Source organism: Oreochromis aureus, linkage group 2, assembly GCF_013358895.1.
Source record: "Oreochromis aureus strain Israel breed Guangdong linkage group 2, ZZ_aureus, whole genome shotgun sequence".
Classification (NCBI taxonomy): Eukaryota; Metazoa; Chordata; class Actinopteri; order Cichliformes; family Cichlidae; genus Oreochromis; species Oreochromis aureus.
The window spans coordinates 9,249,472-9,273,784 of NC_052943.1; the positions used below are offsets into that span (position 1 = coordinate 9,249,472).

General features: G+C 39.8%; 3 protein-coding genes across 4 annotated transcripts in view; 1 reads left to right on the plus strand and 2 right to left on the minus strand.

Annotated features, from left to right (window-relative positions):
• Window positions 1-6,951, minus strand: part of abcb7 (ATP-binding cassette, sub-family B (MDR/TAP), member 7) — a 26,247-nt gene extending 19,296 nt beyond the window's left edge. The window contains exons 1-4 of one of the 2 annotated variants that reach the window (XM_031745159.2): window positions 6,435-6,951; window positions 5,114-5,197; window positions 4,962-5,039; window positions 2,180-2,299 (exon numbers count right to left, since the gene is read on the minus strand). In XM_031745159.2, coding sequence (XP_031601019.2) covers window positions 2,180-2,299; window positions 4,962-5,039; window positions 5,114-5,197; window positions 6,435-6,923 — 771 coding nt within the window. In that variant the 5' untranslated portion in view covers window positions 6,924-6,951. Of the gene's footprint in view, window positions 1-2,179; window positions 2,300-4,961; window positions 5,040-5,113; window positions 5,198-6,383 lie in introns of both variants that reach the window. The other variant, XM_039616941.1, reaches the window with a different exon arrangement.
• Window positions 6,649-13,622, plus strand: uprt (uracil phosphoribosyltransferase (FUR1) homolog (S. cerevisiae)). Its single transcript, XM_031745162.2, has 7 exons — window positions 6,649-7,174; window positions 9,023-9,065; window positions 9,151-9,220; window positions 9,414-9,476; window positions 10,386-10,547; window positions 11,245-11,343; window positions 13,231-13,622. Exons 1-7 carry the CDS (start codon window positions 6,948-6,950, stop codon window positions 13,335-13,337), a joined length of 771 nt encoding a protein of 256 aa, XP_031601022.1. The 5' UTR covers window positions 6,649-6,947; the 3' UTR covers window positions 13,338-13,622.
• Window positions 13,532-19,846, minus strand: zdhhc15b (zinc finger DHHC-type palmitoyltransferase 15b). The gene is made up of 11 exons (XM_031745160.2): window positions 19,588-19,846; window positions 19,157-19,183; window positions 18,948-19,042; window positions 18,742-18,862; window positions 18,337-18,406; window positions 18,024-18,056; window positions 17,816-17,936; window positions 17,527-17,659; window positions 17,234-17,360; window positions 16,544-16,662; window positions 13,532-15,532 (listed from the first exon to the last, which is right to left on the minus strand). Exons 1-11 carry the CDS (start codon window positions 19,703-19,705, stop codon window positions 15,489-15,491), a joined length of 1,008 nt encoding a protein of 335 aa, XP_031601020.1. The 5' UTR covers window positions 19,706-19,846; the 3' UTR covers window positions 13,532-15,488.
• Between the last annotated feature and the right edge of the window lie 4,467 nt (window positions 19,847-24,313).

Below are 24,313 nucleotides of genomic sequence, written 5' to 3' on the forward strand. Positions count from 1 at the left end.
ATATATATATATAAAAAAAGACTAGTGTTCTAACATGCTTAATTTCTATTTCAGTAGAGCTACCTGCTGTGGCGACCCCTTGTGAGTAGCTGAAAGTAGCTTTTAGTACACAACTACAGAGTCACTTGTATCTCGTAACACAGCATCACTGTAGTAAATTCTCAAAGCAAACTTAAAACAACAAGCTGATCAAAGCAAAAATTCATCCTAAAAAACTACCAGTACAGCTGTTTGTGTGACAAAAATGATAATATTTTTTTAAATCCTAACACTCATTAATTTAATTGCTTCTTGGATGACAGAAAACCAAAAGCAATAAGATATATAAACAGTGATGATACATCAAATTTACACAAAAAAGCATCATTTCCTGCAATAAACTGAGGACCTGTTCAGTGTGTAACCTGCCCCTTGTCGCATGACATCTGCGATAGGCTGTACAGGCCCAACCCTATGACCCTGAACTCGATAAGCAGTTAAGCAAATGAATGGATGTGTAGAGTCACTGTATACAAAAGTGAAGCTACAGGTCAACTTTCTGCAAAGTAATGACGTGCTGGTATAATTAATGACTAATTGACACCACCCTTGCAAGAATTACATGTTGTAAATGTTTATTTGTTGGGGTTTGTTATCATTAAAAATGAATGAAGCAGGTCCTGAATGCAATATTGAACGGCCAAATTTCATCTGTTGGGCTTCAGAGCACTTCACAGACTTTTGAAGCTTTTGGGGATGGGGCTTTTCACTTCAGTCCTATCCTTCAACAACAGTGCCAAAAAAAATATTAATAAAAGCCGGTGACAAATAACAAAACCAAGCATGGTGTTTTTTCTAAGCCTTTCCTAACACAGTTTGTTAGACCCACTCAAATGACTTGGCTTGACTCTGGCATTTTTTTCTTGATTCATGACACTTGCTTCACAGATCTTACATCTTTGCACGTATGGATTTTCAAAAATTCAATTTTGGTGGGGAATCTGAACTTTTTTTTAGTTTAATGACAGCATAACTTTTCAAAAAGAAAGTGTGGATATGGTACGTTTACCCTTGTGCCCTCTCTTAAGCCTGAAATCAGCAGGAAATCTACATTGTAACTGGTAACCCCTCTTAACCTGACGCCATAATGTTCCAGGCCAATCAGAGTGTGTCGAGAATGTGTAGCATAATTCAAACATTGCTATAACACCAATAACATTGGTCTGAAAACAAAAGGTTTTTCAACACTGGTTTTGCATACAGATTTCCCCAGGTTCTGTTAATATTTTAATATCAAATATTTTGGATTTTATATATTGAGATACATTTTTTTTTGTTTTTTAAAACTTCTTGCCTGAACTGCTGTCAAATAGCCAAATTAGTAGTTGTGTGAATTATTTTTAGCATTCATATTTCTAAGTTTTTGCACACATTTTTATACATTATATTGAAAAAAAGACACATGCACAACAAAGCAAACACAATTTCTCACTTTTTAAAACTGATTTGTTGTCTTTAGCATTTTTGATTAAACAGAGCTTAAATGATGTGCAAATTGTTTCATCTTTTTTTGGTAAAATATGATACTCATTTTTATGATGACTGTTATAAATAATAATGGTGGATTTAATTGAAGCCAGTGGTAACCTTGGATTATAACCTCTCTTTGTCATTGTGTTTCACTGTGAAAAGCCACGTACATGATTTACAGAATTGTTTCTTAACATCCTGATGATGTCCTTGCCTAAAACATCTACCAGGGGAGAAATTAATAATAATCTTTTCCAATTACCAATTCTCTAAAATGCATCTCTTTTGAAAACAGTAACAAATTAAAATGAGCAGCAACATGCAAGAATGACTCTGAAGCTGTGGGAATATATGATGAGTGAAGACTGCAGGGGGTTTTGTGCTAGTTAACAACTCTGTCTACAATCAGCTGAGTTTATTTTGTCAAAGTATCTTGCTTTCATCTAAGAATATCTGGGTCCTGATGTCACAAGGGAGGGCTTTAGCTGTGAGCTAACCTTCTTCTTCAGGGTGGAACAAATCCACAAAGCATAAAGCAGAAGTAATGTGATAAAAATATCAGTTGTTGTTGTTAGGTAAGCCCAAGTAATTTGGCTAATCACCAGTCAAACTAATTAAATTCTCTTTATAAGATATATATAAAAATAAATAAAAGAGAAATTAGGCTTACCTTGGATCCAGCGAGCAGGCCCAGAGAGAGAGCAACACGGGCCCGCAGGTCGGGTCTATCCTTCGGCCACACATAAGACAGCATCGCAGACAGGATTTGAGCTGAATTCACCTCCTTCAGCTGTGTAAAAAACACAGCAGAAAACTTTATTTATTCAATAGAACACCTTGTAAAATATGTGGGATAACTGCTATGTTAACAGTCTAATTTGCCTCACTGGGCAATACTGGCAAACACCATACAATTTGCATTCAGTGTTGACAATCCCAGTAACCTAAAGATGGCTCTCTGGGCACGCACGTAGAACATCAAATGTCAACAGGAGTCCCCAAGGAGATATGGCAGCCACGATGACAGCAGAGTCTCCAGGTGGACTTGGGGATCCAGTCTGACACTACAAGTCCCACGAGATACCTGGGCTGTCATCCCAGCTGAGGCCGAGAGCCCACTGGTGCCAGCATAGCTGTTTACCCACGCTCCAACACACATCTGCCACAGGGACTCTCCACAGGCCGGAGAATATGCAGTAATTCCTCTAATCCACTCAATATGGTGGCACCATGTTACGACGCTGCTGTATGGCAGCACCTCCTAACAAATTACAGTGAAAGTGCGCCCAGCACCTGCTTTTAATCAAATACAATCAGCAATGTGTGACACTGCTGAGGGAGGATTAAAATGAACAGTTTAATGCACTACTGAAGTTTCTGTAAGGCCCAACTTCATTACAGTTACTTGTTTTATCTGGAAATATTAAATGTAACTCAGCTTTCAGTTAAACTCTTCAATATTGTGGAGTTAATATTAATACCTAACCCAAGTTTTTGTAAAACTAATGTCTCTTTTATTCAAGTCACATAACTTATGTGAAATTCTCAAGAGTCTTATTTTAGCGTTTGGCCCATTAGGCAATGAAGCTGTTAAGAGTTTAACCATCATTTGACCAGCAATAAGACAGTCTGAGGATCATGTGAGTCTCAGAAAGAATTGAATTTGTATAATAAATGTAATGTCATGATGTATTACCCTAAGAAACATTATACAGCTCTCGAATCAAATAAGAAAGATTAAAAAAAAATCCCCAACCCCACAGCATGCTGACTCTGTTGTTGATTTAGAATCTTTGCAGAGCCGACATAACATGTGTAAAAGCCCAATGCATTTGCCCACTTTCATACTTATGCATGGTGTTAATCAGAGGTGGGAGGTAACAAAGTACAAATACTTTGTTAGTGTACTTAAGTACAATTTTAAGGTATCTGAAGTTTACGAGTATTTATTTTTCTGACAAATGTTTACTTTTAATCCCTACATTATTAAACAAATATCTGTACTTTCTGCTACATTTATGCTTGGGAGTTACAGTGGACAGGAAGGAGTGGAGTTGTCCGTAAGTTGTGGATGCCGTACTTTAGAATCTAGCTAGCCCTAGAGAAGAGGAAGAAGCATGAAGGGAGTGACAGGTTTTTTGTTTGTTTTGTTTTTGTTGTTTGTTTGTTTTTTTAAGTGGAAGATAATTTAAAATTGAATGTTTCTATCAGCTCAACAATCATCAGCAAACACACAAAGTGTTTGTGTGTCACACAGTGTGTTGGTAGCTAAAAGTCCAGCTGCTGTATTTCACAGGGAGAGAAAAAAGCGTGCGAGAGAACTTCAGTCATAGATGGAATAAAGATGCAACATATTACATCTTGTTGAATTCAGTTACGAAAATCCAAAAAGAGCAGCAGGTCAACTGATCACAGCATGTACACAAAGAAGACCTGCTGACGCTCACAGAAATTATTGAGAGTTGTGATTCTTTTCCCTGTACTGAGCCACTACATAGATCATAGGGTTCCCGCCCCTGCTGAATCACACTGTAACCCTTGACTGTACTCATTTTACAAAAGAAAACAGAAGTATAATTGTCCTTCAAGGAGCTACTTTTTACTTTCTTACTTTGAGTACATTTCAGAGCTTGTACTTTTTTACTTTTACCTGAGTAAAGAAGTTGGCACAGTACCTCTACTTTTACTGGAGAATGTTGTTTAACACAGTTATCCGTACTTCTACTTATGTAAACGTCTTGATGCATTCTCAATCATCCAGGAAAGTAAATCTCCAAAAAGTTGATTCTGTTCATCTGGACGTAGCGTTTTGTGGGATGAGTGACGAAACGTCACTTGGATGAGTGACGAAACGTTTCTCCCACAAAACGCTACGTCCAGATGAACAGAATCAACTTTTTGGAGTTCTACTTATGTAAAGCAAGTAAAGCAAGTCTGTACCTTTGCCATCCCTCAGGTTTTTCCACTTCTTTGTACATTTTTGTACATTTTCCTCACACATATTCCAACTCCAGGAGTTTGCTAACATTTGCAGGCCCTTATATTGAGGCTATAATTATTATTCTCTCAATTTTAAATTCAGCCAGAAATGCATCGGAGGAATCAGCAGTACTGAACAGGCCAATGACAACAGGTGCATGCTGTGTCAATGCAGCATGTGGTTACATTTCCAGGTAGGTGCACATTAGGTTACGGCATAAGGTTTCAGAGAGATTTGCAATTATGATGTAACTACAGCGTAGATTCAACGCAGCAGTTTAAATCAACTTTAAGGCTGCGCAACACCAAAAGATCCACAGATTGCCACAGTTTAGTTTTGCCATCTTAAGAATAACATTGGTCAGCATTTTAAAACTAAAAAAAACTAAAGGTTCAATAAGCCAAACTGTTTCAGGTCATCCATGCATGAAAAGTTTCACTAAGTAATCATTAAAACACGGTACCGTACTCACCACATTTTTTGGGTCTGCGCTTAGTCCCCCGCCTGCATGTCCGTGCCAACATGTCCGTTTGTCTGTCAGCTGCAAGTGCTGTGGAAGCAGAATTAACTGTTACCCTATATTTAATTTGAATAACAGGACACCAATACTTGATTATTTCTTACTTTTGCAGCCTCCAAAATCTGTCGACTGTTTTCGCTCCTTTTGGTGCTCCATGTAGCCGTTCGTAGGTGTGGAGGGGAACTTGACTGAAACACACAAGAGATTTTCCAATGTTCCTAAATCTTTCAATAATTCTGTTTTAACAATCAGAGACAATGAACAGTAAATAAAAGCAAGCAAAATTTAAATAACCCCAAAATTCACATCATTTAAAACAAGCGCAGTTCTGCATGTTTGATTTGTAACAGTTTTTACTCCATTTGATTCTGGGAGGAATGGAATGGATGATTTTTTACTTGTTTAGGCAAATGGGTAAACCACTACACTCACATCATTTAAACAAGTAAATACTAAATATTTAATTCATTGTGTGCTTTCAGCAAAATTTTAAGCATTCATAGTTGGAGTTCAAAGGTTATGCAAACCAAACAAACAGAAGAGAAGCTGCCTAAACTGGTTTTTAAATAAAGGTTTGGTAAATGTTTTGAAACCCTGAGAACAAGAAATACCACATTGAAGCACAGTAATGGTTTAAGCAGGACCTGAGTGCTTAAAAACACACCATCTGTATGGTTCATTTAAGATCAAACAGAGCGTAAACCTATCCTGTAATAAGACTCCAGTAACTATGAGTGAAATAGGTTAACATGTTTGATAGTTTTATTTCCTATAAGACACAGCACGACTGTAAACATCCCTCTTATCTGTTTTGACCTACCATGTGAAGATGACAAACAAACGGCATACTTAACATGAGGTGAGAGTGAACAGTTCTAGTGTCAGACACATTAAATAGGACTGTGAGAACTTGGAAGAGTTGGAGCTAAGAATGAATAACTTCTAAAAACAACAGTAAATGTGCCAAATAATTTATAACAGTGCGTTTACGTGACATGACAGTTTTGACAGGGTGGGACAGTCTTATCTAAGTTTTCAGTAAAGACCGATAACACGTGACTGGGACCTTTGACAGGCTTCAGACTTTGCACGCGCACACACACATATATTGAATTGTATTTTTAACAAAACTGTTTGACTTTGACGTGCTTTCCGTTCAGTTGACACACATTCAAAACTAACAACGACGTTATGACATAACATGAGTAACCTAAGTCGTTAAGTTAATGCAGGGTTAGCTACTTAGCCAGCTACTTAAAGCAAACCCAAAACGGCTCTTTTAACAGATGACACCGGCCTGTCTCTCTCACAAACCAGCTATCTAGGTATCATTCCTGAAAGTTACTTAGAAACACTTTTTTTCTCTGCCCTTGCCTGGTGGCTAAAAGCACCGTGTCCTCGCTGACCAGCCCCGTCCGGACTCACCGGATATGTGCTTTGGCGTGTATGGCCAGTCCCCGGCTCATTACGACTTTTATTCCAAACATGATACGAGCTCGTCTGCCGAATGAGAAGCGCTAGTTTTCGTTTTTGAATGTGAATGCCGCATTTCAGCGGTGCCAACATCAGCGCCATGTTGTATGAGGAAGGAGGGCAGTTAGTCAACACGCCGGGTACGTCATATCCGGCCTTCTTTAACGTTGTCAGTGTCAATGCTAGCGGGCGTGCAGGCTTTCTAATCGCTGCGTTTTCTTTTGTTTTGTTTTTAGCCAGCAGTAACGGCAAGGAATTGTTTTTTAACACTACGTGTTTCGGTGTCTGTACATCTGTGAGTGAAGTCCTAACGGGGGGTGTCTGTGCAGTAGCTACTCGAAGTTTAAGAGTTGAAGCTAACGGCAGAGCACGTTGCGTTCCTTGTGACACACCGTTAGTACGTGTGTGGCGTAGCGGAAAGAAGCTAGCTGACTTTAGCATAGATATCTCTTGCTTTTACTCAGGATGCCATGCCACAATCAGCAGCTGAACAGTGTAAGCAGTGGCCAGGAGCACCCAATGAAGCAAGTTCGGTTTGCAAACAGTAACAGCAGTGTGCCTGCAGTAGTATCCAACTCTGAACCAAGTGATGCCACAACACAGCCTGACAGCCAGGACAACCTGGGACCCCAGCTTAAGCTGCTTCCTCTGAATGACCAGATCCGTGAATTACAGACAATAATCAGAGACAAGTGAGTCCCCCGCTCTTATTTACTGACACACAGGCCATATTCATAGTGGTTGTGACCACGGTGGGGGTATTTTCAAACAGCTACATCCGCAGAGCTACTTAAATTATGTAAATCACATTTTTTTTAGGCCAAATATCTCCGACCTTGACTTTATGTAGCAAATTTGAGTTTATCATCACCCTGGGAATTTTTCAGACTGGAAATTTTTTCCAGATTTAGTCAGTTGATATATGACCCATATAGCTTCAATGATGACTCAACATGGTAAAGAAACTACTTTATGTGCGATACTGTCCATGCTTCTTCAAGGAAACGTCACAGTAACTATCATAACAGTTTCAGCTACAGCGTTTTTGTAAACCTTTCAAGAAGAGAATAATTTATTGTATCAAAAGAACCAACATAAAATAGCACATATCTTACAGTTGTTAAGATGTCTTGTGTAGTTATGGCCTCGTATTACTTTACCTGATACAAAAAGGAATAGTCGTCGTCTGTTCACACAAAAAGAGATGAAATTGAAGCAGTAATAAGATCATTTGAATCAGAGCAGTGCTGAGTATCAACCAGCTCCAGAGACGCATGTGGTGATTCCCAGTGGCTTAAAAAAATAGATCATAAATGCAACAAAAAATGATATTATTGTAATGAAAATGCAAAGTTAAAATACTAATTATGAATAGCCCACTTAAAAGTAGTCATGTGTGGTAAAAGATTTGCATTTTTACTGTTATTGGTATTTTGATAGGCAAACTTCCACATAATAGGTGGTGGCTTCTTCATTAACACATGATAAGAATTAAAAAATGACACCCATACAGTCATGTAAAAAAGAGTTTTCACAGCACTATGCACTGCTGATAACCTGATCATCACCAACTGTCAGGACCTTTGTAAAAGCACACGTTTTGGCAATTTGCTGGTCTGGAGCATTCAAGTGTGTGTTAACGACCATGCAATGCTCAGATAATCTGTAAAAAAACTCCCAAGAGCTGCATCTCAGACTCTACAGGCCTCAGTTAGCATGATAAAACTCACAACAGTACAATCAGAAAAAGACTGAACAAGTCTGGTTTGTTTGGAAGGGTTGCCAGGAGAAAACATCTTCTCTTTAAAATTAACCCAGCAGAGGGGGGCGTAGGTTTTCAAAGTTGATCTGTACAAACCACAAAATGTTGGTCCAGGGTTCACGTTTCCGAAAAACCAAACACAGCACATCAGCACAAATACCTCATACCAGCTGTAAAGCATGGTGGAGGAGGGGTGATGATTTGAGCTTATTTTGCAGCTATATACCTGAGCACATTGCATTCACTTAGTCGACCACATGCCAGTATTTTACAGTGAAATGTCAGGCCATGGGCTAAAGCTTGATGTCACACAACAGGACAATGATCGCCAACAGAATGACTGAAAAAGAAAAGATTAAAAGTGTTGCAGCAGTCCAGTCAAAGTCCAGGCCTCAGCCTTATTGAAATTCTGTGGCAGGACCTTAAGAAAGTTGTGCATATATGAATGCCTGCAAACCTCAATGAACAAATAGCACTGTAAATAAGTGTGAGCCACAATTCCTCCACAGTGATGTGAGAGACTTAAAACACCATACAGAAAAACAATTACTGTTAAATAATAAGCTATTGAATCATGGGGTATCCTTTAAGTTTTTAAAGAAGTACATATAGTCATGGGGAAACTTACTTTTTCACATGACTGTATAACAAATGGCTTAAATAAATAGGCATTGCAAATATCAGGTTAAGAATTGCTTGAAAATGACCCTTGTCATAGTAAATGTTTGCCAACCCCTGATCTAAAATGATCTAATCAAACTCATATTTACGTTTTCAGGACAACCAGCAGAGGAGATTTTGTGTTTTGTGCGGACCGACTGGTAAGATCATGACTTTAATACAGATCATGACTTTAAGAGTGTGAAGATTTTATAAATAAAGTCTGTTTGTGTTGTAAAAAACCAGATCAGGCTTGTAGTTGAAGAGGGCTTGAACCAGCTCCCCTACTCTGAGTGCACAGTGACAACACCAACAGGTGAGGAGGATCTCTCTGTAATAACAAAGTCATTATTCAGGTGTAAAGACTAGGTTAGACAAAAACAGAGTTCTTAGTTCTGACCAGTGGGCTCCAGTGTTTGAGTGTTTTAACTCCCACCATTATATGACTGCGTGGGCGTTTTCAGAACAGCTACATTTTGGGACTGTTTCTGCTTCATTTTTTCCCTCAGGGTACAAGTATGAGGGTGTCAAGTTTGAAAGAGGCAACTGTGGAGTCAGCATTATGAGGAGTGGTAAGTTAAACCTGCTCTAGCACACCTATCAAAACAAATTAGTGTCTTTCCTAGGTACACATAATAAGTCTTCCATGCAACCGTGTACTCATACTGTACATCTGTTTTGCTCTTGCTCGGTTATTATTTGCACTGGATCATAGACTTCTTTCTTGTTTGAATACTAAGTTGTGTAAACGTTATGCTAGGCATTGTCTTTAGTTTTGTAGAGAGCAGTCTCTGAAGGCTTCGCTGTCAACAGACCACACAACCAGAAGTGACACTTGTTAGCTATGCTTTGGGTTTAATGAGACTGTTACCATAGCTGTCTGCAAAGCCTGTTTTGCCTTGTTGACAATCATGCTAGAATAAAACACAGGAAGTATAAAACTCAAACACTGTACCTTAAAGGTAACACATCAGCTAAGTCAAAACACCGTTTCTATTGTTTTCCATACCACAGTCATGTCTTGACACATCCTCGTGGGTTGACTTTGAGCATGTCATGGTAGAGTGCTGTAATGTAATGAAGACTGAATGCTTTACAGTGTGTGAACTTTTCTATGCAGTTGTGGAGGAAAGCGGGCAATTCTGCATTTAGATATAGCATTGTTTTGTGTGTGTGTGTGTGTGTTTTTTTTTTTTTAAATGGCACCAGTCATGTCTTTATATTTCTTCAATGTTTTAGGTGACTCTGGGTTTAGGAAAATCCGGAATTTTTTTTATGATTAGCACTGCTGATAATTATTCTTGTAATTTGAAACAAACCGACATGGCGTGAGCGTGTTTTACCGGAGAAATGAGACGCAACACACATGTAGGTGCAGGTCTGCTGGAAATCCCCGCTGATGAAGACAACACTAACCCCAAGCAACAAATATATTTGAGTAACCTTTCAACCACAGTTGCGTTTCATGTGCTTTCTCACAGGCGAGGCCATGGAGCAGGGTCTCCGTGATTGCTGCCGCTCTATCCGCATTGGCAAGATCCTCATACAGAGTGACGAAGAGACACAGAAAGCCAAGGTCTACTATGCCAAGTTCCCCCCAGATGTGTATAGAAGAAAAGTGCTGCTCATGTACCCCATTCTCAGTAAGTAACAAGATGGCTGAGCTCGTTTTTTCTTACTGGTGACTCCAGTTTGTCACCTTCAGTAGCACGTAAATGTCAAGAGATGTTCAATTCTGTGCAAGTGTAAAAAGAAAAAAAAGTTTTTTGTATTTATTCATTTTGGAAAATCTCCCTTGAGTTGACCTTCAGCACCAAGTCTGCATTTCCACATCATGCCGGCCCATTCACACTGCTCTGATAATTATAGTTCTCATGGGGGTAATTATACACTGCCTGGGAGATAGCCACCAGGCTGCTGAATAACATAATGAGGGCCAACAAAAATAGTATCTTAATAGCCCCGGTTTCCCTGTGTCACAAAGCAGCATTTTTCTGTTCTCAGCTTTTAAAAAAATGTGGCCAAGCTAGGCTCAAGGTATATTTTATAATGTCAGAATGATGGAACATATGGTTTCATTGATGCATGCTAACTGGATGTGAAATTAAAGCCTGTCAATTGTCCAGACTCATGGGGACATCAATCAGCACATAATCACTTTCCTTTCCTTTTAAGATGCTCATAATGCATGAGTTGCATATAGATGAATTGGGAAAAATGCAATTATGTAGTTTGCTTTGGGAATCTGTTACGGCTTGTCACATATTCTTGAGATGAGTCAGCAAATTTGTCATAATAAGCAGGAATGTGAAGCAAACCTTATCTGTTCTGTGTCTGCAGGTACAGGGAACACTGTGATTGAGGCTGTGAGGGTGCTGATAGAGCACGGGGTCCAACCCAAACATATTATCCTGCTCAGCCTCTTCTCCACACCTCATGGTAAGCCAGACAGCTCAACACAAGTGCAGTCGCCACCAGCTCGGTTTTGTTTACCTCCCAGATCACACACTTTGTCCTCTATTGCTCCTCCACTCATGTTTCTGCTGCATCAGTGTCTATATAAAACATACTGTTGCCAACTACAATGAGGTTCTGTGGCACTGCTGATCTGAAGTCTTGCTCAGCGGTCACTAGCAAACTATGTAACTTCTGCACGTTTATAGTTTTCTCTACTTTAGCTTGGGCCAGATTGTCTTGATGTTTAATGGATTTATTCCACCTAAATATATGAAACATTGATATATTAAGCACATGTTGCCATTAAAATATAAAAAGCTATTTAGTCCTCTGGAGGGGATGAAGCCTTTTTAAAGACATTTCCTTTTACCAGGTAATCAAACCCTGGTCTACACTATATACAAAAGTGGCCGCTTTATTAGGTACAGGTGCTCAGCTGCTCACAGGCACAAGTATGTAATCAGCTAATCACGTCACCAACCCAGTGCATGTAGCCATGTCAAGTTGGGCAAGAAAGGTGATGAAGGTGAACATTCCATGGTTGTTGGTGTCAAGCAGGTTGGTCTGAGTGTTTTAGAAATTGCTGATCTATTGGGAATTTCCCACACGATCATCTCTAGAGTTACAGAGAACGGTCTAAAAATGCCTTGTTGATGTCACAAGTCAGACTGCTTTGAGCTGAGAGGAAGGAACCACCAACTCAAAAAGACATTTTAGAACCAAGGTATGATGTGTTGAATGTGCAACACATCGAACCTTGTAGCAGATAGGCTACAGCAGCAGAAGACCACACTGCCACTCCGGTCTGCTAAGGACAGAAAACAGAGGCTACAGTTTACACAAGTTCACAAAAAATGGATAATAGAAGTCTGAGAAACACATCACCTGGTCTGATAAGTCTCTATTTTTGCGGCGGCATTTGGATGGTAGTGTCAGCATTTTCCATCCATTTATAACCGCAGTGTGCACATGTTATGGTGGCTGCTTCCAGCAGGATCTCAAAGCTCAAGTCATCTCAAACTGGTTAGAGACAGTGAGTTAACTGTACTCCAATCTCTGAGGAATGTTTCCAGCACCTTATGCAAAAGCGGCTCCAACTTAATACTAGTGTACCTAATAATAAAGTAGATGATTCGAGTGATTCCTGGACACCAATGTTGGTAATCTCATTGTCATGTGGAATGAGACCATTGTGTGTTACCATTACATTATTTTTAATAATCTATAATTAGTATTTTTTATACTAACAGTGTATCTGACAGTGTTAAAGGAGTTGTAATGAACCGACAGGATCCCCTGCAGCTCTGCTTAGCTGACAGTACTTTATAGTGAGTTTCAGTTCATTGTTTAGTATTGGTTCATTCTCACTCCATTTGCAGCTACAGCAGACAGCTGCCTTTAACAAAAAAGCACTTAAAAGCCACAGTGGGTAGCAAGTGGAGTAGCTGATGAACATAGTGGACTTAAGGTAGATTATTCCCCTCGGGGGTTGGTAGAAACAAAAACAGTGCCAAATGCCAGATAAATAATAATTTTGTTTTGGAACAGGTGAATATGTAAATATGCATCTACTTTTTAATGTTTGCTGTATAAACCTAAAAAGTGAGGATATATCAGTGTTGTTGCCTCTTAAGCTTTAGGCCCCTTTATCAGCTTACCTGAGCTGTGCTTAACCTCACCACAGTACAGCTGAGGATGGTGGGAATTAAGATGGTTGCTTTTTTCCATCCTGGTCATGAACTGGCATTTCATGGCAGCCTTACCTCAGAATAGCTTCAGGTTTTGGCTGCTAGCTGCTTTTGTTAATTCAGCACATCAGTGGCTTAGGTTTCAGACAGAAAGTGAACCAACTGTACATTTTTCTTCTAGGAGCAAAATCTATAATCCAGGAGTTCCCAGATATCACAATCCTGACCACGGAAGTCCACCCAGTGGCTCCAACACATTTCGGACAGAGGTACTTTGGCACCGACTAAATGGAGGACAACCCGAGGAACATGATCTGCAAATAGTTTTGGTTGTATTTTTAATATATTTTGCAATGTATTCGTCATGTTCTCCTCATTGTGCGAAGTACTGCTTCTCATTTACAAAGTTCAAAAACTGATGTATAGTGTATAGTCTGTGTATAGTCATATTATAAAAAGACTACACAGAACCATGTAAAGAGTTCAACTTGGATCATTTTATTCTGCATGTTACAACATCTGGTGGATCAATAAAGAATGTATATTTGTTTACAAAGAGAACAGCAAATGAAACTATGGGTAGTTTTGACGTGATGAAAAAGGGAAGCACCACAATCACATACTCCAAAGACGGGTTAAAGAGGGGACCACATGTGCTCTAGCAACATTGAACTCCTGCCTTCTGAAGTTGTAAATGTCCTGTTTGATTAAAGTACGTTACTTCAATAGTTCACTTACCGGCAATAGAACAAAATATACAGACACTGCCTGCAGAAGGTATGGTTCAAACTCGGTAAACGAGAAAAAAAAGGCAGACTTTTATAACAATAAATAGACAAAAGACTAAATGACACACTCAACAGACATCCTTCTCAATGTTTTTATACAAGCTTTCACATATCCCTGATAAATAACCTACAGTTTCAGTAAAATGAACAGAAGCCTTCCTTAGATATGAGCAGCATTTAGTTTAGCTCACTCAACTTGGGGAAAAACTGATCTGACAAAAAGTTTAAAGTTCAACATAAAACTGTACAGACATCTGGTGAAAACCCAACTTCTTATGCATGACTGAATAAATGGGTTTACTCAGTGAAGGAATTGGTTTTCTGCCAGGTGCACCATCTAAATACACAAAAGCAATCTGAATAAGATTAGCTTTGATTGGTATTAAAATACATAAACACAGGTAAAAAAAACAAAAAAATAATCAGAACGTTATATTGCAGAAGATCACTGCCCTCTACCAACCTGTTGATGAGGATCAGTTAATATATATATGTACAATGTATTTATCTAAAAAGATCAAAAACAGACATAGAAGAACCTATGCCCTCTCATATGCATTTTATGTGTTTATAACAAAAGCAATTTTTAATCCCCTGTTTCCACAAAGTGTTATCTTCCCAGGGATAGCTAATGATAAAAAAGACTGATTAGATTAAAAAAAAAAAAAAAAAAAAGGTCTCAGTAAATCTCATATGCTCAAACCCCAGACATAAATCTAACCAATCACTGCATTCTTCTTAATCAATGTAGCAAACAGCTTTGAAGCCATGATATACAGTATATTCAGAATATGACTCCACTGATAGACACATCAAGTTTGCCATAACACTCAGATGTAACATATAATCAGGTCTAGCTATGACCAAATTTATGCTTGTCTTGTTGTTACAGTCACCATTGTGATTAGACACTGAGCTAATGACATTCTAACTGCAACAGGGAGGATAAAACACTCCATAAAGGGGCAAGAAGTGCCCAAAATGTTGGTGCAATGTACTCAAAAGGATGATGGTGAGCAAGAGGATACATTCCGAGGAGATACTGACTCCAAAAACAGGAATACTTGTTAGTAAGGCTCGGGTTAAGTTAGCTTTTTAATAATATGTTTAAGTCAAATCTTGTGTTTAAATGCTGTAAACCTCAAACTTGTAGACAACTCTGTCGCTATGAGACTTCTGAAGCCTGAAGAGTACGAGTTCCCTTCCCGTCCCCCACCGAAGAAACCATAAGGTGCAACACTGTAAGCTTAACTCTCAAACAGAAACCTGTAAAATTGCACACTGCCAGACAGAAGCTGTAAAGGTTTAGTGCTCTGTCAAGAATAACAAATACAGGCAAAATATTTGCTTTGTAATAAAAAAAAAAGAAATCAGTTGCTTTAACAGGAAACACTTGACTTGCCCCAAAAATAAAATTTTATGATGATTATGATGACATGAGAGGCGATGCTTCCACTGGTCATCGAATGAGTTCCTTTTTTCATCAGTATGTGAAACATCAGGGTAGAGTTGGCAACGACAGTCCAAACGCAGGTCTTAATCCTCTCGTTTGGGCCCCTTCGGTGTGTCTGAACGTCCTCGCGATTTGGAATGCATTTACCTCTCAATACACAGTGTGTGCGATACAAGTCCGGGTCTCTACCAGTGTAAATTATTCCTCCATCTCTATGGTAACAGAGGGGTCCACATCCTCTGCTGGAATGATTAAAAAAGAAAAAAAAAAATCAGCATGTAAATTAATTTTTTCTGTGGTTTTGTTGTAAATGATGCAGCTGGTAGTGAACAGTGTGTTTCATGTGACCAGCAGGTGGTAGCAGAATATAAACACAGCAGCAGTTTATAGTGAAGCCCTAAGGTCATTTCAAATGAACAAATATTGAACTAATCTGCCGTTGCATGGTGTCGTTACTGTGTCCCATCCCCTCCTCCGTTAGCCCAAGGTTACAAACCCTGTCCATCTTATTGCTCCTACTGTGCAACCTCCAACAAGGTTTGTTTTTGGATGTTTCAGTGCAGGCATTCCATATTTAGAAAGTCAAGTTACGGAAAAGTCTGGGTCTCTGAATGGATATTTATCTGTCACTACACTTGAGCAATAAATATGACTTTCATAGGAATAAAACATAAATAAGAGACAGGCACAAGTAACTTATAAAGCACAAGTATTCACTGGACACTATTACTTGTTTTTGTAAGACCTGAAGGTGATAGAGTGGGTAAAATATTTGTTTAGAAAATACAGTAAAAGTCACCGGATGCCTGCAAGCATTTGCCTGTGACTCATATGACTCACCCTTTATTTTTGTTTTTAAATTTCACAGTGCAGAGCAACTACAAAGGTCAAAATGACACAAAAGATAACTGTAATTAGATACTAACAGATTCTGGAGAAAACTCAAGCATTTAGTCTCTTAAGAGGTTTTTAATGGATTACAAAAAAAAAAAAAAAAGCAAAAGTATTAGAGCCAATTATTTTTGGAAGGAAACTACTTGTGTCTCTAGCACCAGCAATCTCATCTATAGTAAATAGAAGCCAAGAGCCATATATTTCATGGATCAGGTGCTACTGTGAAGATATGTTGACCAGCAGGTCATGACAGCTGGTGATATAAGATGAATAGGATATAGAGTATATTGGGCATTAATGAGAAAAAGCTGTTTTCAGTTCTGTGCATTTTAAATATGACAGAATTTAAATAAACTCACCCAAGCTTCCCTCCTCAGACCCATCATCTGACTCTTCCCACATGTCCTCGTTAGCTAATAAGGGGTTCTGGGATTCAGAGCTCCGGTTCTTCAAAGGAAAGTAGTGGCCATTCCCTTGGCTGACATATAAGAGGTACAGAAACAGATGGAAGCTTGTTAAAGATCCAGTTAACTATTAAGTAAGTTCCAACCATTGATCAAATTCTTCACTATGCATGTTATTCATTAGCTCCACTGCAGCTTGATGTAAAAACTACTCTGTATTCTGAAGTCAATGTCATATTGTTCACCATCCATTATTCATATCCCTTATACTTCAAATATTCGGTGTACTACTTAAATCATTATACTGTATTGTACTGATCTCTAACTCTTCCTCCACCATGGCAATAAGCTGAGGTACAGACACTCGCTCAGCCTGTTTGTCCACAACATTATGCAAAAACTAACAGGCCAAATTCCATGAACCTGGTGGAGAAGTGAACAGAGAAAGTATCCATTAGCTTTTGGTGAGGATCCAGATCATGTTCTGTGAGTACTGGCTTTGGCACACATTGCACTCTTTGAATTAATTCTGTGTATTTCAACACTCTGTTGCGAACTATAGGGCCAAGACTTAAGTGTAAAGATGCCAAAATGCCATCACTTTGTTACAGAAATCAAAGAGCTGCCTCCTGACAACAAACTCACCTCGTAAAGACGGGGATGAACCACAATCTCCGATTCTCTCCAAATACCTGCTCCAGATTTCTGCGCATGCCGACGTTAAAGCCATTTTTGTCTGGTCCGTTGGCAAAAAACGGAGCTGAGAAGGCCTCTAAAAAACAGATATGAAACTAGTTAGGTTCCCCCTGTCAACCTTTCAATTCTCCATACCATATTTAATGGACTAAATGTGTGCTTAATTTATTAAATAAATGAGATCAATTTCTTAAAAAGGAAATCAAAGATGGGTTTGATCAGTAAATGCGTCAAATTTTCACCTAATGTGGATCTGTTCTTGGCCACAAGCCAACAGTGGTAGCCAAACAGGAACATGAGACTGACAAAGAACATGAGAGCCACAAACATGAGGAAGAGGACGTGGAACTTTGCAGGCCCATTTGGCAAGACCCCCTGGGAAAGAGAGAAATGGGAGCGCTAGAAACCTGAGAATAAACTATGACAGAATGCTTGAATCTTGCGGAAATGCAATACTGCTGACTATAAGGACTTTAAAATGACATTATGACAACTCGTGAATATGAGTCATAAAGCAAGAATGACACTCACCTCCCAGAATTTGAGGAAATACTGAAAGACTGTTGCCGCAATGAATATACAGTACACCATAGAGTAGGCAAGGAAAAGGAGAAAAAACTTGTAGTTGGAAAAACCAACACAGTTGTTCACCCTTAAAAGGAAAAAGACATTTCGGTTTCAGAACAAAATATTTATTCAACATTTAAACACTGACGAAGAGGAAGAGGTCACAACTTACCAGGGACAGTGATGGTCCATCTTTAAGACACACCTTAAAAGCAAGACAAGGTTTCTACATTATTTTAATGCCATTTTTTTCATGGTAGGCCAGCTTTTCTTACAGCTTTCTTTAACATGTACACTGGCAGCTATTGGCTCGTTCCCTTTGCTAAACCTCTGCACTGATTGATCTTTGGAATAATGTCTTCAAGACATGACATGGCAAACAAAAGCAACATCCTCTAATTATCACAACAGTCCCTGGCCAACAAATATCTCATTGCCTCTCTCAATCTCCAGATGAATGGACTGGGGAGGAAAAGGTGTCTTACATTTCACAGACGGAGCAGTGGTGACAGCGGTCAGGCTTCAGCACCTGGCAGCGGTCGCAGAACCTGATAGCTGGAGACAAGAGGATGGCGAGTTGAATGGACGACATTTGAGCTGAGCTTGCCCTTCAAATACTTCCTGCAGCCCAGAACTGAAGTCTTACCAATCAGCATTAATGAAAGAGATACACTGGCTGATTACTCTGGCTGAAGATGCTCCAGAGCGCACACACAGCTAATTGCTCTCACCTATTTCATTCACCACACACAGATTATGTGTGAGATGATGGATTGCGGCTAATATACCTGCCTTGTTAGTGCAGCCCCCCCCCCCCCAACTCTATATCAAATAAGGTGGAGAAAGAAAATAAAAAGAAAAAAAGCATTTCACATGCTTTCACAGCTTACCTCCAGATTGTGCTCGAGTGAAAATAGGAAGCTTCTTTGCAATCTCAACTAGGATTTGCTTCTGAGCATCTGGTCTGTCCTCCATTTCGTACCTTTGCTTGTCTGAGTATGACAGCTGAAACTAAAGCAGACAGAGAGATATTGGCATGCAACATATTCAGCATAGGCCACAGTTAATTGGTGATATTCAGGTTAGCTCTCCAGACCTTTTTGCATGGGGACGCAGGAGGGGTGAATATTGACTTCCAGTAGGTCCAGGAGAACATCACAAAGCAAACATGAAATAAAAGCAAATAGGCCACTGCAAGCACAAGAAATAATCACCATAATACATAATATATCAGAAACAAGCCCGGTGTTATTCTAGTTCATGGTTCAACAGTGCACATTACACTGAGACGAGAGGGTAGCTTACCTTTTTCCAGTGTATTGGTGATTGTAACTGTTAAAACAAGAACATGATTTCAGAAATACACCCAAGCTGGCTGACTGACAACAGTCTAGCTAACTGTGTCGGCTAACACTAGTTTGTTTATTGTTTACTGAAACAGCATTTACCGGCTAACACGACTAGCCAGACTGTCAGGTTGTAGTTAGCTAAGAGGAATAACAGCACAACAGTTTTGGTATAAAAACAGGAATTACCACTGAGCTTGTAGGGGAAAATGGGAAATTAGTTTAGGTTTAATGAGAATCTGATTGTATATTAAGTAAATGAACGCACACACCCGAAGCCACTTCCTGCTCTTTCTATAACGTTATGTCAACACCGCTGTGCGGCAGTCTGCGGTGTCTGTACCTAAACGATCAAAGTCGCAAGAAACCAACACAGTTTGCCATACTTACAAAGACATAGTTCAAAGACATAGGCGTAATACGACCACAAGACAACGGCGGTGATAATAAGAACAGGTATCCACGAGAAAACCCTCTGACAGCATCTCAAACCTCTGGAGAGAGCCATATTCCATCTGAGCTCCGCTCTCTTCCGCGTTCGACTACTATTCCTGGGATTTGTCCATCGGTGGCATCGGGGAGCGATTCACTGCACTGAAGTTACCGTTTGCTAGTGTTCCTTCTTTCTTTTTCTTTCTTTTTTTTTTTTAGGTAAATATTACTTTTACTGTTGTTGAGTTACTCAAATATGCTTGATGGGCACATTAGAAGGGTTTTTTTGTGTGGTTTTTTTTTTTTTTTTTTAGGAAGGAACAGCTGTTGTACATGGCAAATTCCAGTCAACTCAGGGTTAGGTTTGGTTTATTGGCACTGTGCAATGTTTAGCAATAATTAAAGAACATAAATCCTATTATAAGAAGCCGCATTAAAAAGCAAAAATACAAAAGAACACACATTTTAATGGTACCCTCGAAAAAAAAAAACCCCGGCCCAGCTGAAAATAGTAAAAAATAATGATGAAACAATTATGTCTTGTTGCCTCGGTTCCAGGGCCCTTTTGTTATTAATGTTATCAGTAACATCTGGACTTTTACTTCTGTCACAGGACAGAGTGTCTGGAAAGGTCTAATTTTTCTGCAAGCAAGCAAAGAACGTAAGCTCAAAATATCACACTTCAGAAAACTTGGGAAAAATACACAACAATGTATTTTCCTTATGTATCCTGTCAAAGTACCCTCAGGTACAGTCTTGGTAAGAAGACAGCTATGTCAATTTTAAGGTTTCACATTAATAAAAAAAAAAAAAAAAACAATTAAAAAAAAACATCTGTAGCTTAACCGGGTCTTAAAATGAGATAAATGGAACCTGAGCTGAACAACAACATGTGACGTGACACTGTACCATTTTGTTTAAAATTAAATAAAATTGTGGAAAACTCAGTAAACCCAACGACTCAGTAGCTCATAGAATCACTTTTAGCAGCAGTTACTTGAAGTAATCATTTTCTGTATGGCTTTATCAATCTCTCACATCGTTTTGGAGAAGATGTTCCTGCTCTTCTTTACACCATTGTTTCAGTCCATTGAGGTTTGTGGACATTTGTTTGAGCACAGGTTTCTTAAGCTCCCACCACAGCATTTCACTCAGGTTGCTGCCTGGACCTTGACTGTACTATTGCAGTACATTGATTCTCTTCTTTTTTGCCCATGCTGACATATCTCCACTTTGGTCCACAAGGGACATTATCACGGAAGTCTTGGGATTTGGTTAGATATGATTTGCAAACCTAAGCCATGACGCTGTGTTTATGAGGACACAGCGTCATGGACGTCAGCGTCTGCTTGGACAGACTAATGGGTTGGAAAAGTTGCCTCATTAAGATCAGTCCTGGTGTCTTTCCTCTTTGGCATTTTTAACACACGCCTGAATGCTCCATATCAGACTAGAGGTCCTTACACTTGCTGATAATCAATTAATCAAGTACATTAGATTAACAGCACCTTCTTACACTCTTAATTCATATGGAAGCAGCAAGGGTGTACTGAGTTTTTCACTCACTGCTTTGTCTTAAATAATGTTGGCTTAATTTAAATAAATAACAACATGCTGTAATATGTCACATTTTGTAGTTCATCTGAGGTTTTCTTTACATCAGATGACCTAAGACCTCCTTGTTTTGTATGTCCTGATATAAAAACCTTAAAAATGAAAGAGAGTATGCTTTTAACATTTATTTATTTAACCTTTGTCTTCATCAGAAAATCAGTTTATTAATACTACTCAGAAAACAAACTCCAGGATGTAGGATGATTTTACACTTTTCTTTTTTCCACGATTTGAAATTAGGTCATAGAAGCTGATGTAGAAATGAAAGGAGTGAAATGTGCGACGACACGCACCACAGGTCCCCAGCTGGACCTCACCTTAGGAGTGACTTAACATTAACAGAGCACTTTCTTCCAATTTAGCCCCCTTGTTACTCCGAAGTGTTTCATTTATAGGGTGTAGAACAGCTGTATCTTTGTCAGAATAACTGCAGGCCTCACACATGCTTACACGAAATTACTTAGGCTAATTGTTTTGACCTGCCAAGGCCGAGTCAGACTGCATTGTTTGAAGGTAAGACCTGACTGCTGCTGCAATTCATTAGCTTTTAACATAAAGAATAATGTTCGCCTTCTCTGCTAAACAAGGCTCAGTGAATGACTTCTTCTCCTGCTGTTTCTTATTAATGTGTTGCTTAAAGTGTTAACTTTCACATAAAATAAAGCTGAAACAGTCGTGTCGTGTATTTTTGGGAATCATCTGAGCAGTATTCCAGTAAATGCGAGCCCGCTGATCTCCCCCTGGTTGCCTCGGTGTGCGGCCTTTTAGTCATAATTTAGTTTCCTGTTACACAATCAAGGTACGAGGTGGAAGTTGTAAGAGTTTACTGCTTCGGCTTCTCACAGAGGAGGTTAAAAAGGATTGTCTCCAGGGGTTTTCAGGTTTAGCCCTGTAAGAGCCAGCCTTTCCACTGCTTTGTTTATCCCACTGGTCTCTCTCTGCTGGTGCAGTTGATGGGCACAGGCCGCTGTTTTATAGTTTTATTAGCTGGACGGGAGTGTGGCATCTCCAGCTTTCTCGAGATGGTGACAGAGGTCAGGTGTTTTTTCTGTTTTGGAAATTAAGTACTTACAGCTTCTTCATCACATTCTTGCAGTGAAACCAAAATAAAAGATGAGCAGTGTATTGGAGGCAGAAACCTGCTGCACCTCAGCTGTTTGGGCTTTTATTTATTAAAATTGTGTCTGTGATTGGTTGTTGCAACACTCTGAAATATATGCAAAACAGAAAATAAAGGTGAGGTTTTCAATTCAAATGTGACAAAAGCACCAAACACCACATGCACTTTGCAGGAGTGCCCAATAGGAGGCACTGCACGACTACTTTAAAACTGCAGGCATAATCTGTGTGGTTTACTACGCTACAACTTTTACTGATTGCTCTATTTACAAGCTCAAATTTGCATGTAGTCAAATGTTGGTTTAATGGGAGCTCATTAGTCGTGTTCATCGACTGCAGGTCTTGGCATCAAAGGGCACTAAAGCTTCATAATGAATGACTGTGGGTGAACATCAAGGAATCCAATTATACCAGGAATTAAACTTGTTTGAACATAGATTTGTGTTTTTCAGGCTCATCTTTGTGAGATATGAAAATAAGAAAGAAAGTTCTGCAGAAACTGATGTCTGTTTATGATTGTGCGAGTCTCTTCTACTCCCCCTCCTCATCCACCCCATCACAGAGATGCTGCTTCAGCCCTTTACGCCTTTTCTTCTCAGGTTTTATGGCATGCCGTCATCTTCTGACGTGTCAGATCAACACAATGCGTAATTGTCTCCCCATTTTCACCATGTTATGGGACCCCCAGATGACTGGAGCATTTAACCGTGGACTAACAGCCACAGCAGGACTGCGTAGAAAGTACCACCTGCTTTCCCCCCTTTTACGTAATGCAGACTCCCTCTCTGCAGTGCCTTCTGGGATTGGGGTGTGAGGTGAGCTGCACCCAATACTGACCTCTTCTGTTCCATCCCACATGTTCTTCCCCCTCTCGCTTTTTCAAGGCCTACATCTTCTCCTTCCCCTAAATTTCGTCTCCCGCTTCAGCACATCGTCCTTCGCCGGCTCTCCATCTAACTCCTGCTCTCTTTGCCCCCCCCTCTACTACCCCGCCCTCCTCTCAGTTCAAGCAACAGTGTCGGCAGGCCGGTGATGACAGCTCCTCTCTGATTCAACCGCTCACTGGAGGCAGGGAGCGGCCATCCATCCGTCAGCACGGCAGCAAACCCCTCCACTACAAAGTCATTGTGACTAGCAAAATAGTAACGGCCTTTTAATCAAAACATTTACCCCTGTGTAAAAGTTACAACAAAAAAACCCCCAGCTCATATCAGCAAGTCGAGGCAGACTCCTCATCTAAGAGATGTGTGCGAGCAGATCGTATTGGAAGTGCATTCCTTGCCGCCCTGGTGGCAGTCTACATAAACAGACAGTAGGGGCTGGAGAAGAGCCCATTTGGGGAGAAGTCATGCGTGGCTGGAGAAAAGTGCTAAAGGACCATGCTTCACAATGAGCTACCATGCAGGCTTATTAAGTGGCGAGAGGAGCACAATGGCTGACACAATCCAGCGTTATTCGAGTTCGCTCTTGAGCCGCTGCTCACTGTTATGCCTTGAAGATGAAGTGGCACTTAGAGTGTGCATTTCATTTGACCCCTGAGACTCTCATGTCATGCAGTTGTGCTCTGCAGTCACGGCTGATTCAGGGAATGCTGATGATGCTAAGCACTTGGGAGGGTGATTCATTTGGGAGGTGTGTGTTTCCATGTGTATGTGAGGGAGCAACAGAGCTTGTATATATGCGTGTGTGTGGAAGAGCGAGAAAGAGGAACGGTGGTATTATTAGTTTTGTGTGTTTGCAGGCTTCATGTCTGTCTCGGTTTTTGAAACGCCACGAGATGATGCAGTATTGAGTTTGATTTCCATTTCATTCCCTGCATGCTTCAGCGTCTGGACGGGGAGTTCATCATGTGTGCATCCGTTTGAAGTCAGTATGCAGCAGCACACACTGGAAAGTCTGCATTCATCTTGACATATTGTCATTGGTGTGCGTCCAGGTGATTGAAGAGTTG

Excerpts from the sequence above, each read along its gene's own strand:
- zdhhc15b (XM_031745160.2), bottom strand. The coding sequence starts at position 19,705 with ATGGCTCTCTCCAGAGGTTTGAGATGCTGTCAGAGGGTTTTCTCGTGG. Across the intron at positions 17,361-17,526 it reads CAAGAACAGATCCACATTAG|AGGCCTTCTCAGCTCCGTTT; the intron begins GTGAAAATTTGA and ends TCTGTTTTTTAG. Across the intron at positions 15,533-16,543 it reads GTCTGAGGAGGGAAGCTTGG|CAGAGGATGTGGACCCCTCT; the intron begins GTGAGTTTATTT and ends TAATCATTCCAG.
- uprt (XM_031745162.2), top strand. The coding sequence starts at position 6,948 with ATGCCATGCCACAATCAGCAGCTGAACAGTGTAAGCAGTGGCCAGGAG. Across the intron at positions 9,066-9,150 it reads TGTTTTGTGCGGACCGACTG|ATCAGGCTTGTAGTTGAAGA; the intron begins GTAAGATCATGA and ends GTAAAAAACCAG. Across the intron at positions 11,344-13,230 it reads CCTCTTCTCCACACCTCATG|GAGCAAAATCTATAATCCAG; the intron begins GTAAGCCAGACA and ends TTTTTCTTCTAG.